The sequence below is a fragment of the Spermophilus citellus genome (genome assembly GCF_964194105.1).
Source record: "Spermophilus citellus genome assembly, chromosome: 10".
In the NCBI taxonomy this organism is placed as follows: Eukaryota; Metazoa; Chordata; class Mammalia; order Rodentia; family Sciuridae; genus Spermophilus; species Spermophilus citellus.
This window is the reverse complement of record NC_138197.1, coordinates 24,314,588-24,329,243: the sequence shown is the minus strand read 5'-3', so window position 1 is coordinate 24,329,243 and position 14,656 is coordinate 24,314,588. Positions and strand designations below refer to the sequence as shown.

Sequence of the window (14,656 nt, the reverse complement as noted above, 5' to 3'; positions counted from 1 at the left end):
GCAGACTTCCTATGAAATGGTTGTATGAGGAAGGTGGAGAGCATTCTGGTTGAAAGAATGCAGTTGTATATGTTCTAAGGTGACTTACAATGTATTACGTCCCCTCAGAAAATGTGTATTTTGGGAGGCTGATGAGAAATAGAAGTCCCTTAAGATTCCCACTGTTACTTTTTGTCCAGTGGCCCTTTTAACTAATCTTATTTATACTACTGTGCTGAGATAGCCAAGTCTTCAACAGTATCAACCTGAACCCAAGGAAAGCAACTACATCTTACCTAGCATTAGACCATCAACAGACATTACCTCATTTTTCTCCAGATGATGTAAGATTAATCTTGGTTCTAGCAATCTCATGTAGGTATAAGTGTACTCACAATAAAAATTGTCATATTGCTTCCTCCCAGTGCTGTTTAGTTCAAAATACAGTGGTTCTTTCTTTCCCCCATATTTTTATTGGTGCATTATTATTATACCTAACAGTGGAATTCATTGTGACATTTATACATGCACTTGATATAATAATATAATTTAGTCAGTGTCATTCTCCTATATTTTTCCTTTCTTTCTCCTCCTCCCTTCCCGCTGGCCCCTTTCCTCTAAATACAGTGGTTCTTTAAAGTTGTTGCAAGTAGTTTATCTATTAAAACTGTTAAATAAGTGAGGAATACTTTGTAATCAATTACATGATCCTCAGTGTGCAGGGGCTGCAGTTGTAGCTCAGTGATAGAGCACTTGCCTAGTACCACATAAAAATAAATAAAAAGTAAAAATGAAGTATGCATATTTCTTCCAGTACACAGATAAAGGAATGGAACCGGGTAAGGATCAGTGAGAGAAATAACTCCCATGGGAAACCAGAAAGCTGAAACTCCCTTTGCTCTTTTAGTAGTGATATGGAAAGAAGGGCAGAATTGATTTATAGCAAGCCTTATTGCTCCATTGACCATTCTGTTGATTGGGATCTGTGATGTCCGTGGTAGGAAGGGGCAGGTGGATTTTGATCTCTGTATTTGATATCTCTTCCCCTCTCCCCCCTTTTCTTCAGGAGTTAGAGGCAGCCCTTCACAGAGATGATGTGGAGTTTATCAGTGACCTGATTGCCTGTCTGCTTCAGGGCTGCTATCAACGCAGGGATATCACGTGAGTAATCTTGGTCTTACTAAGTATTTCTTGAAGAGGGAACTAATTAATAAGTCTTTGATGTTTCCTTTCTCCTATAACAAACCAGAATCCATCATTAGCTGGTATATAACAGTGTAGGCTTTAGTATATACACATGAATTCTAGTTTTATCTTACTTTTACTAATCTTTTACACATGGTTAAACCACGTAACATACTTGAGTGTAGAATTTCTTTCTGTTGTATTTGCCTTATTCTGATTTTGGCTTGTGATATTGGTAAAACATTGCCTAACAAATTAAAATTAAGTTTGTATTTCTTCTGTTGTTCACATAACTGATGGTAGTAGTGTAATTTACTTGACCTCTGAGCTCCCTTACGCTTATGCTGCCAAGTAAACAGCACTCCAGTGCCTTCTAAATGTATAGAGATTTGGAACATATTTTATCTGCCTACACAGATAAAATATAGGAGCTTCCTAATATTAAGAGCCATCCTATTTTGTTTTGCTTTTTGCTATTGAGAAGGGGGTCTGGGGGCTTACGCTCTGGCTGGTCTAGAACTCTTGGACTCATGTGATCTTCTGCCTCAGCCTCCTGGCTAGCTACAGCTATAGGGATTATCCCTTTGTTTTGATCCCAACAATTGCACTTTTTGCTACATTTCTACACAGAACTATAGGACAAACTTATTTTAAAAAAGGCTAGGCCCAGTGGATTTCCCAATCTCTTGGCTCTCTGTTGTCATTTAGGGATTGTTAATGGCTGGTATTTTTCAGACTGTCAAAGATGATATCTGAGATATTTTTGCTGTAATGAATGTAACCTGTTAAGGCTGGGAATCTATGTTAATCTGCAATAGATTTCTCACAAGGTGAGAAAGAGATAGACGAAATGTCATTTTTCTCAGTACTCCTTACCAGAGTTACTGCTTCCTGGATTCATAAATATAACAACTTTACCCCCTGGAAGACTTAGGTTGTATTTATAAATACTAATTAAAGTAAGATAGATAAAGTATATTATAGTGTATTCTTCCATTTTCTGTTTAGGGCAAGGATTTGGGAGTTTCTGATTGTCTTTAAAATGTAGCTGTATTCATACTCTATGTATAAATCAGTTTCTTTGCTGGAATTTCTTTCACTGTAGCAACCACTTTTTATATAAACATAAACAACTTTTCTCTAAATGTCGTTGTCAGATCCAACCTATAAGTAGACATATTAGGTCTAGCTTTTAATTGTGGAAAACACAAAACATTATAATGGGTAGCCTTATATAAAATCTATTAGGTAAAACAACTTATCTCCTCAGTATAAGTTTCTGAAAGTGTATTGTCACTCAGAAGAAATGCCCACTTAAGATTTTGTAACTAATTGCCAGGCTGCCCAACACAGTGATAGTTCTTTTCATGCTTGAGCCATCAGTGTGTGAGAGTATCTGATTGCATAATACTCATTACCTCTGGACATGGCTCACTATCTGTATGCCTGCTGGTGGGTCCTGGAAAACACTTTCTTGAAGCTTACATTTTTGTGCTGCAGTAGGGGTAGATACTCCACTAATAATTACAGAAATTATTATATAATTGCAGATTACACAATTACTGGGATAAAGGTTTAGCAAAATATGGTGTATCTTCAGAACATAAAACCCGGTGTGAGAAAGTGCTCTGGGCCTTCCCATACAGGCTCTTATGGTATAGTCTTCATGATGGGGCTGATCTCTCTAATTGTGCTTTTGTTTAAAATTGGTTTTACCTAATCCTGCTTGGTAGTTCTTTCCAGATAAAGATTACACAATTTTTGTCATGTTCTATAAGAAATTCTGTAATCCTCTTATCATTCTGATTAAAATCTAATAAGCCTATGAGGAAATTTGGGCAAAATGGCATCTTTACAATATTGAGATTGTGGGGGTTTTTTTGGTACTGGGGATTGAGCACTACACCACTGAGCTACATCCCCAACCCTTTTTTGTATTTTATTTAGAGACAGAGTCTCACTGAGTTGCTTAGCACCTTGGTTTTGCTGAGGCTGGCTTTGAACTCTAGACCCTCCTGCCTTGGCTGGGATTACAGGCATACGCCTCTTTGCCCAGCAACATTGGTTTTTTATTCAAGCCTTTAATATCACTCAGTAAAAAGTCACAGCTTTATTAATTTATGACTGACACAGTCTTGGCTATTTTAATTAATTGTTGCCATTAAGAGTATAACCAGATGCCCTTCAATAGATGAATGGATAAAAAAAAATGTGGCATCTATACACAATGGAGTACTATGCAGCAATAAAAAATGACAAAATCATAGAATTTTCAGGGAAATGGATGGCATTAGAGCAGATTATGCTTAGTGAAGCTAGCCAAACCCTAAAAAACAAATACCAAATGTCTTCTTTGATATAATGAGAGCAAGTATGAACAGAGCAGGGAGGAAGAGTAGGAAGAAAAGAGTAACAGTAAACAGAGACTTGAGATGGGAGGGAAAGGGAGAGAAAAGGGAAATTGCATGGAAATGAAGGGAGACACTCATTGCTAAACAAAATTACATATAAGAGGTTGTGAGGGGAATGGGAAAATAAACAAAGAGAGAAATGAATTACAGTAGATGGGGTAGAGAGAGAAGATGGGAGGGGAGGGGAGGGGGGATAGTAGGGGATAGGAAAGGTAGCAGAATACAACAATTACTATTAGTGCATTATGTAAAATTGTGGATGTGTAACTGACGTGATTCTGCAATCTGCATTTGGGGTAAAATTGGGAGTTCATAACCCACTTCAATCTAATGTATGAAATATAATATGTCAAGAGCTTTGTAATGTTGTGAACAACCAATAAAAAAAATGTAAAAAAAAAAAAAAAAGAGTATAACCGGGACTGGGATAGTGGCTCAGTGATAGAGTGCTTGCCTAACATGAGGCACTGGGTTCAGTTCTCAGCACCACATATAAATAAACAGAATAAAATCCATTGACAAGTAAAAAAATGTTTAAAAAATATAATCAGGGCTGGGGATGTGGCTCAAGCTGTAGCGCGCTCGCCTGGCATGTGTGCGGCCCGGGTTCGATCCTCAGCACCACATACAAACAAAGATGTTGTGTCTGCTGAAAACTAAAAAAAAAAAAAAAAAAAAAAAATTAAAAAAATCCCCCCCTCCCTCCCTCTCTCTCTCCTCCCCCCCCCTCTCTAAACCTCTAAACATATATATATATAATCAAACTGGGCATGATGGAATATAATCTAAGCTTCCCGGGAGACTTAGGCAGGAGGACCACAAGTTCATGGCCAGCCTTTGCAACTTAACAAGACCTTGCCTCAAAAAAAAAAAAAAAAAAAAAAAAAAAAAAAAAAATATATATATATGGGGCAAGGGATATAGCTCAATGGCATGGTGCCCTTGGGTTCAGCCCCCAGTACCAGGAGTGGGAGAAAATATGAGTACAATCACATTGACGTTTTGAAATGTAGAATATGCTATATATCACTTGCTAACCTTATTTATTTATTTATTTATTTATCTATCTATCTATTTATGTATCTTGTTGATTTTTTTCCCCGTCTGTCCTTTGCAGTGTTAATCCTCATGTGTGTTTTGTGCTGTATTAGTTATCTACTTTTGTTTGATTACTGACTTTTTTTAAAAAGTAATTTTTAATTTGTCAATGAATCATTCTTTTATTTATTTATATGGGGTGCTGAGAATCAAACCCAGTGCCTCTCACATGCTAGGCAAGTGTTCTACCACTGAGCCACAACCTCAGCCCCTGGTGACTGACTTTTAGTGTATGTAACAAATCATTCTAAAACTCCACATTTGCATAATATCTCAAAATATACTTTCATGGGTATCTAAAATTAACAAAAGTTTAAACCAGGATTTGAGTTAAATTGCCCCCCCCCAATAAAAAGAAAACAACAACAAATTAGAAACTTGGCAACTTGACACAAAAATTCATTGTCTCAGTTTTTATGGGTAAGTAATCTGGGGCCCTGACAGCTGCACGTGTTTCACAAGGCTGTGATCAAGGTGCCATACTCATCTCAAAACTTTATTGACGAATAATATATGCACAGAAGAGCACATATTTTTAAATTATACAGCTCAGTGAATTTTCACAAGCTAAATATATCTGTGTAATGGAACCTCCAGAATAAAGAACATTTCTATAGATTTTACTCTTTCCACTCAAGAGAATAACCTAAAGTGATAGTTATTTTACTTCACCCTTGGTGACTCAAGTGTGATTAGTGAATGCATACATATGTAGTATTCTCTGAAGTTTACTTTCATCTCATTGTAAAGAAAGAGAATTTGGATAAATGAATGCTTGCTTTTTTGGCGGTAGGATTTAACCTATAAACAGGGAGCTAAGTAAGTTTTTTAATCTCTTTGTGTATAACTTGTCTCATATGTAAAAGGGATTATAACAATGCCCAGAAAAGTGACAATGAGGATTAAATTATCTAATTCAGGAGTACAGAATACCTTAGAACATTCTTGATAAAGTATACGTTATAATGTTTAGAAACTGGCATTAGTTTCTACCAAGGCAGAATATAAAGTAGGCATTGATTCCAAGTTTCTTTAGCCTTTGTAATTTGCACTTTTATTTTATATTTTTGGTTCTGGAGATGTTGACTCCAGAGCCTTATACATGAATCGTAATCACAGTTTGCAGGTTTCAGAGTGTGCCAGGAAACCTTTTCTGTGTGAGTCATATGATGTGTCACAGCTGCTTATCTCTGTCATTATAGTATGAAACAACTATTTTGACTGATAAGCGACACTGAAGCTCTAGCTAAGTGGTAGAGCTCTTGCCTAGCACATGTGAGACACTCCATTCAATCCTCAGCACCACATAAGAATTAAAAAATCCTGTGTTTCTTCGGAATTTTTCCCCCTCAACCATTAAAAATAACAAAAACTATTCTTCACAAGCTGTTTTAAAAAAACAGATATCAGGCCAAATTTTGATCCCCAGGTCAGTTGGCAGGCCTCTATTTTTTGTGAAATTAAATGGGTTATTATTCTGTTTTCATTAACTCAATCTAATCTTGAAACTGGAATGTGGAACCCCTGTTTTAACTGATCTTTCCAAACTGGGACTTTTGCTTCTTAGAGAACAACATGATCCATATAGCAAGCTCATAATAGAAAGTTCTCCCTCACCCACCCAATAAAGACTTATTGTGAGATTAATTGCTTACAGTTGCATAGCCTTTAAGTGACAGTAAGGTAGATTTGGTCCGTAGACCTTTAGCCCTTAACCACAACTCGCATGCTCTAAAAAGAATACCAAAAGATTTTCCTTGAAGACAAGATTGTTTAGCTCTTTTTAATGATTTGTTCTTCTTTGGCACTCTAATGAAATTGATGAAACCCATCTAAAAATAATGTTTTGAAATCACAAAATTAGAATTACAGTAGAACACCGTTATACAGTAAAATAATGGAGTATTACAGAATAAAAGTTTTGACATTGTGAAGAGTTACTTAATTGATTAAATTACATACTCTGGGGCTGAGTTTGTGGCTCAGTGGTAGAACACTTGCCCTGGCATTTGTGAAGAGCTGGGTTTGATTCTCAGCACCACATATAAATTAATAAATGAATAAAGGTCCATCAACAACTAAAAATATATTTTAAAAAAAATTACATACTCTGGCAGAACATCTACAGTTTCTCAAGATTACTATCTTTGAGTATTGAGCATAAATGATACTTTGAATATCTACAGTATCTATAATATGATATCAGTATCTCCTGGTGCAAAATACATAGGTACTAATAAAATTACTCTGAGTTGTTTCCTGCATTCATAATTGAAAGAAATGTGAACATCATGTGTAGCTTTATGAAAGTAAGAAAATAACATTTCCCTGCCAAGTTCATGGACTCCCCTGAATTATATTCAGGGACCTCTGCTGTAAAGTGGTTTTCTCCTTTTGAATTAATCTGCAGGTCAGAGTTAGCATCTTTGACATGAAAGGAACCTTCACTGTCATCTAGTATAAGTTAATTTTTTACCCAAGGAAACTAAGGGAAACAAAACTGGCACAAGTATTCAAGTCATCTGACTCCTGTTTCTTGTCTTCCATTGTACTCTGTTGAGTCTCACATACATCTAAACATTTTCTGAATACTACAGTAGGATTCAGTAAGAAAACTTTGATTTAACTGGATTGTATTTGTTTTATTTAGGAATCTGTGGTACTGTAGAGACATTCAGAATATAATCTGAGTTGAAAAGTATGTGTTCATTTTCTGGTTAAAAGTGTTGTGGGGATGTGACTCAGTGGTAGAGTGTTTGGCTAGCATTTGCAAGGTTCTGGGTTTGATTCATAGCCACCCACTGTCCCCATAAACCCTCCTCCAAACAAATCTAAAGAAAAACAAAACAAAGCTACTCAAGTGGTATTTTAATGGTTGTGGTTTGAAGAGGATCTCTGGGCCTACCCTCTCCTTGAGTATGGCAGGACCTACCTTTAAGCAATAGGACATGATTCCTGTGATTGTCACTCTCAGGATGTCTAAAGACTCTCCTTGGGGCTGGGGATGTGGCTCAAGCGGTAGCGCACTCGCCTGGTATGCGTGAGGCCCGGGTTCGAACCTCAGCACCACATACAAAGATGTTGTGTCCGCCAAAAACTAAAAATAAATAAATAAAATTTAAAAAAAAAAAGGACTCTCCTTGTTTTGGTGGATTCAGACCCATTCTGGGAAAGTCCACACACTTGACTATACTGGCACCTCAGAGCCAAGGGCAGCCTTCTTATAGCTGTGTACACTACCATAGGTAAATGAGGTTGAGCGAATAAAATAAGTATTCATACCAGTGATTTGTTTTTTGTAAATGTGAAATAAGGAAAAGCAAATGAGGATTACATATATTTGGAAAATCTAGGAAGATAATCAATGTGATGGTTAACACAGTCCAGCGCAGTGACTATACCTGCTAAGCAGAGAAAGAGTAACATTAATCGAAGAGCTCAAGTGTTGGCATTTAAAGGGAGTATTCTTGGAATATAGGGAACATTCATATCATCTCTTACCCATATCATCATGTTAAAACATTGCTGGACCCATCACCATATATGCATGCTTTATAAGTTGTGGGTAATGCAGCTGCTGGTGGTCCAGGGCCATACATACTTGAAGTACCACTAGTAAGGTATCACTTGTTTGTTCCCTCCCTCTCTCCCTCTTTCCCTTCCTTCCTTTTTTTTTTTTTTCTTCTTTCTTTCTTTGGTACTGGGTATTGAATCCAGGGGTATACTTAACCTCTGAGCTGCATCCCCAGCCCTTTTTAAAATTTTATTTAGAGACAGGGTCTCATTGAGTTGCCTAGGTCCACATTAAGTTTGCTGAGGCTGGCTTTCAACTTGTGATCCTCCTGCCTCAGCTTCCTGAACTGCTGGGATTACAGGTATGCACCATCATGACACCTAGGTTTTTTTTCTTTTATTTTTAGAGGTCCCGCCCCCAGTACAAAACTTAAACATGAGTTTTGGTTTTTTCCCCCCTTGTACTGAGAAGGTTGAACCAAGGGATGTGCTACCACTGAGCTGAATCCCAGCCCTTTTTATTTTTTATTTAGAATAGTGTCTTAATTGCTGAAGCTGGCCCTGAACTTCTAATCTTCCTGCTTTAGCATCCTGAGTCTCTGGGATTACAGGCTTGCGCCACTGTGCTCAGTGCCAGTAACATTCTAACACTTCATACTTTTGTCTTCTGGGATCTTCTTGAAATTAAACTTCAAGTCAGCTATTTTTTTAGGTATTTAAAATGAGCTAGAATGCAGAAAGTTCTCTTTGCATTCAACCCTCCCCATACAAGCGTCTGTTTTGGGCTACCATTATCTTCATTTTTACCACCTTTTGTTAAATTTTAACTAGCTCTCTAATTCTTTAAATCCCTTAAGACAGCCTAATGTCTGGGTGATGTTCTTTTGGATTGCTGTTTATATCAGTTGTTCTTTTTTGGGAGAGTGAGGGGTTATATTGCATCCAGTGAAAAGTACACTGCAATTTATCTGTTCAGTTGTTAATGGACATTTTATTTGGTTTTAATCTGGTGCAATTATGAATAAAGCTGCTGTGGAGATTTCCACGCAAATGTTTGTGTGAGCATGTGGTTTCATTTCTCTTGGGAATTAGTCATATGGTATGAGTATGCTTAACTTTAAGAAACTGCAACTATTTTACAAACTATTTTCCAGCATTTATATTCCCACTAACAAAATAGAAACAGTCTGGTTGCTCTATCTTTGCTAGCATTTGCTGTTCTTAATTTTACTGATATTATGTTTAAGGTGATAACTCATTATGGTTTTAATTTGTATTTCCCAATGACTAGTAATGTTGAACATTCATTCATGTGCTCAATCATACCTCTTTGTGAACTGTTTTCATCAATTCATCATTAGAAGTGCTTACCTTAGTAAGAAATCATTATATATTCTAGACATGAGTCCTTTGTCAGACACACAATGCATTGTAAATATTTTTGTCCTGGCATGTAGCTTACTTTTCCATTTATGGGTTTTGAGAAAACAGACATTTGGTTTAGTTGAAGTTCATTTTATCAGTTTCTTCCATGTATTTCATATTTGTTTCCTTTTTCCTAAGAAATCAGTGTATACCTCAATATCACAAAGATTTTTTTCCCTGTGTTTTCTTTTTTTAATTTTTAGTTGTAGATGGACACAGCACCCTTATCTATCTACCTATCTACCTATTTTATTTTATCTATCTGTCTATCTATCTATTTATGTGGTGCTGAGGATTGAACCCAGTGCCCCACCTTTGCAAGGCACGCACTCTACCACCAATCTACAACCCCATGTTTTCTTATAGAATTTTTAGTTTCAGGTTTGTACACATCTGGATGCACTTTGGAGTATTGCTTGTCCATGGTATGAAGTCAATGTGGGTTGGAAGGTCATTTCTTACATATATATGTTGTCTGTTGGTCTTGCTATTGACATGTATGTTTTATCCTTGTTCACAGTATCTGGCTTTCTTGAAATTGGGTAGGGTAAGGTCACCAACTTTATTCTAGTTCTTTTTTTGTCATTCTGGCTATTCTAAGTCCTTAGCATTTTCATTTAAATTTTTAGATCAGCTTGTAAATTTCTTCCTCCCAAGAAGCTTGCTAGAAGAATGGATGGCTTAAATAATTTATTTTTGCAATTGAGCCCAGCGCCTTGTCCATGGGAGGCAAGCACTCTAACAAGTGAGCTATATCCCTAGCCTTCCATTTGTCTTTTATTTTGGCAGTATTGTGTAGTTTTTAACATTAAGATATTGGACATCTTTTTAAATAGCACTGTCAGTTGAATTGGTTTTATAAAATATTTTTTAGTTGTAATTGGACTCACAATAACTTTATTTTATCTATTTTTATATTGTGCTAAGGATCGAACCCAGGGCCTCACATGTGCAAGGCGAGCATTCTACTGCTGAGCCACAACCCAGTTGAATTGCTTTATTTGCTAGCTCTTTTTTGCTGTTATTTATAAAATACAATTATTTACATGTATTGACCTTATTCCCACAATCTTGCTTTGTAGATCTACTGGTTTTGTTATAGATTCTTGAGGATTTTTTTATGCAGCCTGCAAATAAAACAGGTTTGCTTCTTCCTTTTTATATATCTTGAACTACTTGTTCTTCACTGGCTTTTTTTTTTTTTTTTCTTTTGGAGGGGGGGCAACTGGGATTGAACCCAGGGGCATTTAACCATTTTGCCTTATTATTTTTGAGATAGGATCTCATTAAGTTGCTTAGGGTCTTGCTAAATTTGCTGAGGTTGGTCTAGAATTTGATGATCCTCTTGCCTTAGCCTTCTGAGTCACTGGAATTACTTGCCTCCATGACCAACTTGCACTTGCTGATTTGTGATATAGTATTGTTCCTAATCTTAGCAAGAAAGCATTTAGTCTTTAGCCATTAAGTATGATAATGTGTTTTTCTTTTATATAGCACTGATTTCTTTTTTTTTTTTTTTTTAAAGAGAGAGTGAGAGAGGAGAGAGAGAGAGAGAGAGAATTTTTAATATTTATTTTTTAGTTCTTGGCGGACACAACATCTTTGTTGGTATGTGGTGCTGAGGATCGAACCCGGGCCGCACGCATGCAAGGCGAGCGCGCTACCGCTTGAGCCACATCCCCAGCCCATATAGCACTGATTTCAATTTGCATTTAAGTTTTTGAGGAATATTACTTGTTTTTTTGTTAATCCTTGGAATGGATTTAGAAACGTTTCCTCCACTGATTTCTGAAAGTTTGTGAATCTTTGAAATAATTCACTAGTGAAACCCATTTGCACTTGTCATTTTTTTTTTCTTTTGAACGCAGGGATGCCTAACCCCCTGACCAGTCTTTTTTTATATTTTGAGACAGGGTCTCATGGAATTGTTTAGGGCCTTGCTGAGGCTGACCTTGAACTCAGATGATTCAGCCTCCTGAGCTGCTGGGATTATAGATGTGCCCCACTCCGCCCATCCCACTTGTCATTTTCTTTGGGCCAACTTTTATATTTGTAACTATTGTTTACTTTCTTAAGTAGATTAAAGGTATACAGATGATTTGTTTCTTACATCATTTTTTGATAAGTGTTGTCTGCTTTTATACTTTTTTGCATAATATTTTATTTTTTGTTTGTTTTTCATTCTTTTTTCTTGCTAAGTTGCTGAGAGTGGCCTCAAACTTCGGATCCCTCCTGTCTCAGCCTCCCAGAGAGCTAGGTTTACAGGTATGCACCACTGCACCTGGCTCTGCTTTCTATATTAATTATGTTTTTTCTCCTGATTACTTTTATTTACTTTGGCTTTAAGTTGTGCTTTTTTTTCCCTATGTTTTGAGATTTATTTTATCTTAAAATACAGGCATTTAACGTTACAAATATCCCTGGAAAAAGGTTTTCTTTTTGTCTTCATTATTTTTCACAGACATGTTCTAATTTATTTCTCTGAAAAAAATGTATTGCATAACTTCTAGATAATCTTAATGATTTCTAATTCCACGTTTTCAGATAATATATTCAGTAATGTTTTAGTCCATTGAAGCTTATTGAGACTTGTTCCCAGCATGTGGTTATCTTGGTGAATATTTCATAATATACTTGAAAAGAATATATGTTCTGCACCTTTTCTGTGTAGTATTCTGAAAAGATCGATTACTTCAGGTTATTAGTATTGTTGATATGTGTCCTTATTGATTCTTTTGTCTAACTCATTAATGAGAAGGAGATGTTAAACTCTCTGCATGTGATTGAGAATTGTTTCTTTAGATGATGACTTTGTTATTTTCTTGGTGAAATGGTTCGTTAATTTACTATCATGCAATACTTTTTACATACTCACTATTCAGCCTCCACCACTGGGGGGCGGGGCTGCGGTGGTAGTGGTGGTGTGTGTGACTGTGTGGCTCTGGTGGCCTCCAACTCCTCCACCAACTTAATAGACATTCTAGGCAATTGCTCTACCACAAGCTGTATCCCCAGTGCCTATTCATTTTCCAAGCCACTCTGCCTAGTATATAATTTTCTATCCTTTAATACTTGTTATATTTAAATTACATTTTATAGATGACCTATAGTTGATGTCTGCCTTTTGTTTGGAATGTTTAATCCAATTTGTTTAATGTGGGTTTCAGTGTTATTACTTTCCCATTTGTTCTTCTGAGATTGAGTGCACACTTCATTGATTTTGAGTAAATTCATAAAATGTGTGTCCATACTACTAATTACAGAACATGTTTATCACCCCAAAAAAGATGTCTCATACCCATTCTCATACCCTGATTTCCCCTAACCCTGCAATTCTAGTGTCACTATTCTTCTTGCTGCTTTTATTCATCTCACTATTTTAGGTGGCCCCTACCTCCGTCCTTTCTGTACTGCAGTTTGAATCCAGGGCACTTTTATCACTGAACTACATCCCCAGACCTTTTAATTTTGAGACCGGGTCTCACTAAGTTACCAAGTTTGGCTCTGAATTTGCCATCCTCTTGCCTTGGCTTCCTGGCTCACTAGGATTATACAGACGTGCTCCACCTTACCCAGCATTTAGGTAGCTCTTAGAAGTGGAATCATACAGTAAGTGGCCTTTTGTGTCAGAATTCTTTCTCTCAGCATGATGTTTCCAATTTTCATCCACGTTATAGTATAAATTATTATTTTATTCCTTTTCATAGCCTAATGAATTGTGAGTATACATTTTATTTCTTAATCAGTTGAGGGACATTGTGCAGTTTCCATTTTTTTGACTTCAAGAAGTAGGCTGATTTCAATCTTTGTGTACTGGTTTTTGGATGTATGTTTTCAGTTATCTCAAAGTAGCTACATTATATGGTAACTCTAACTTTTTTAGTAATGTGTCAAATTTTCCAAAGCAGCCTAACCAGTTTTTATTCCCACCAGCAGCGTTTGGGGGTTTCTAATTGGTTCACAACCTGGTCAACAATTACTGTCTTTTTGATGTCACTATTATAATGGAGTAGTATCTCTTTGCCATCTTTTTGAACTACATTTCCCAATTGATTACTGATGGAGAGCATCTTTCTTTGTGCTTCCTAATGTTTATTCATTCCTCTGTTAGTTCTATAATGCTTCTTGTTGCGCTACATGATTTTTTCTTTTATTGGTTTCTGTGTTTGTGTATATGTGTAGGGCTTATAGAATGCACCCTTAAATTATCAGAAGCTATCCAAAATTTTTATTGTGCCTCTTCACAAGGAAAAACTTTCACTTCTGACTTTCTACTTTACACCAATAGTGTAAGATATTCCTTCAATTTGAAATAGTTATGATTCCCACCCACCACCACCCCTCAGTACCTGTGACTGAGTCCAGGGTTACTCTACCGCTTTAGACCTTCATTCTCTTTTGAACTAAGTTGCTGAGGCTGCCTTCAAAGTTGGGATCCTGCTTCAGCCTCCCAGGTTGTTGGAATTATAGGCATTTGCCACCATGCCTGGCAGAATCTTGACTATCTTGTTAATTTTAGGTATGTTGGATGTGATGCTACCATATGGCCCTATTGAAAAACTGTTATTTTAATTATTTTGGCCTGGGTCATTTTATGCTCTTGAAGAATAAGTGCTTGATCAGTTTTTTTTTAATATTTATTTTTTAGTTGTAGTTGGACACAATACCTTTATTTATTTTTATATGGTGCTGAGGATTGAACTCAGGGCCTCACACATGCGAGGCGAGTTTTCTGCTGCTGAGCCACAACCCCAGCCCGCTTTATCAGTTTTTTTTGTTTGTTTGTTTGTTTGTTTTTCTGGTGCACAGGATTAAATCCAGGATCGTGTGCATACTAAGCATGAGTTGTACCAATAAACTATGCCGCCACCCTTTAAATTTTCTTACAGAGCCTTTTGTTGTTTTACTAGAACTGGGATGTTTATTTCAGTGTAGGACTTGTGTTAACTGTGACTTAACTATGTGTGCATGTGCTTCCTTTGCTTTGCAGATGGCACAGCAAATAGGAGAATGTGATTTTATTTTCATTTACATTGTATACTAAG

General features: G+C 36.5%; 1 protein-coding gene across 2 annotated transcripts in view; it reads left to right on the top strand.

Moving 5' to 3' along the window:
• CECR2 (CECR2 histone acetyl-lysine reader) overlaps window positions 1–14,656 on the top strand; it is a 160,292-nt gene that overhangs the window by 107,357 nt on the left and 38,279 nt on the right. For both annotated transcript variants that reach the window (XM_081310049.1, XM_081310050.1), the window contains exon 2: window positions 1,046–1,140. In XM_081310049.1, the coding sequence (XP_081166175.1) occupies window positions 1,046–1,140 (95 nt within the window). The remainder of the gene's footprint in view (window positions 1–1,045; window positions 1,141–14,656) is intronic.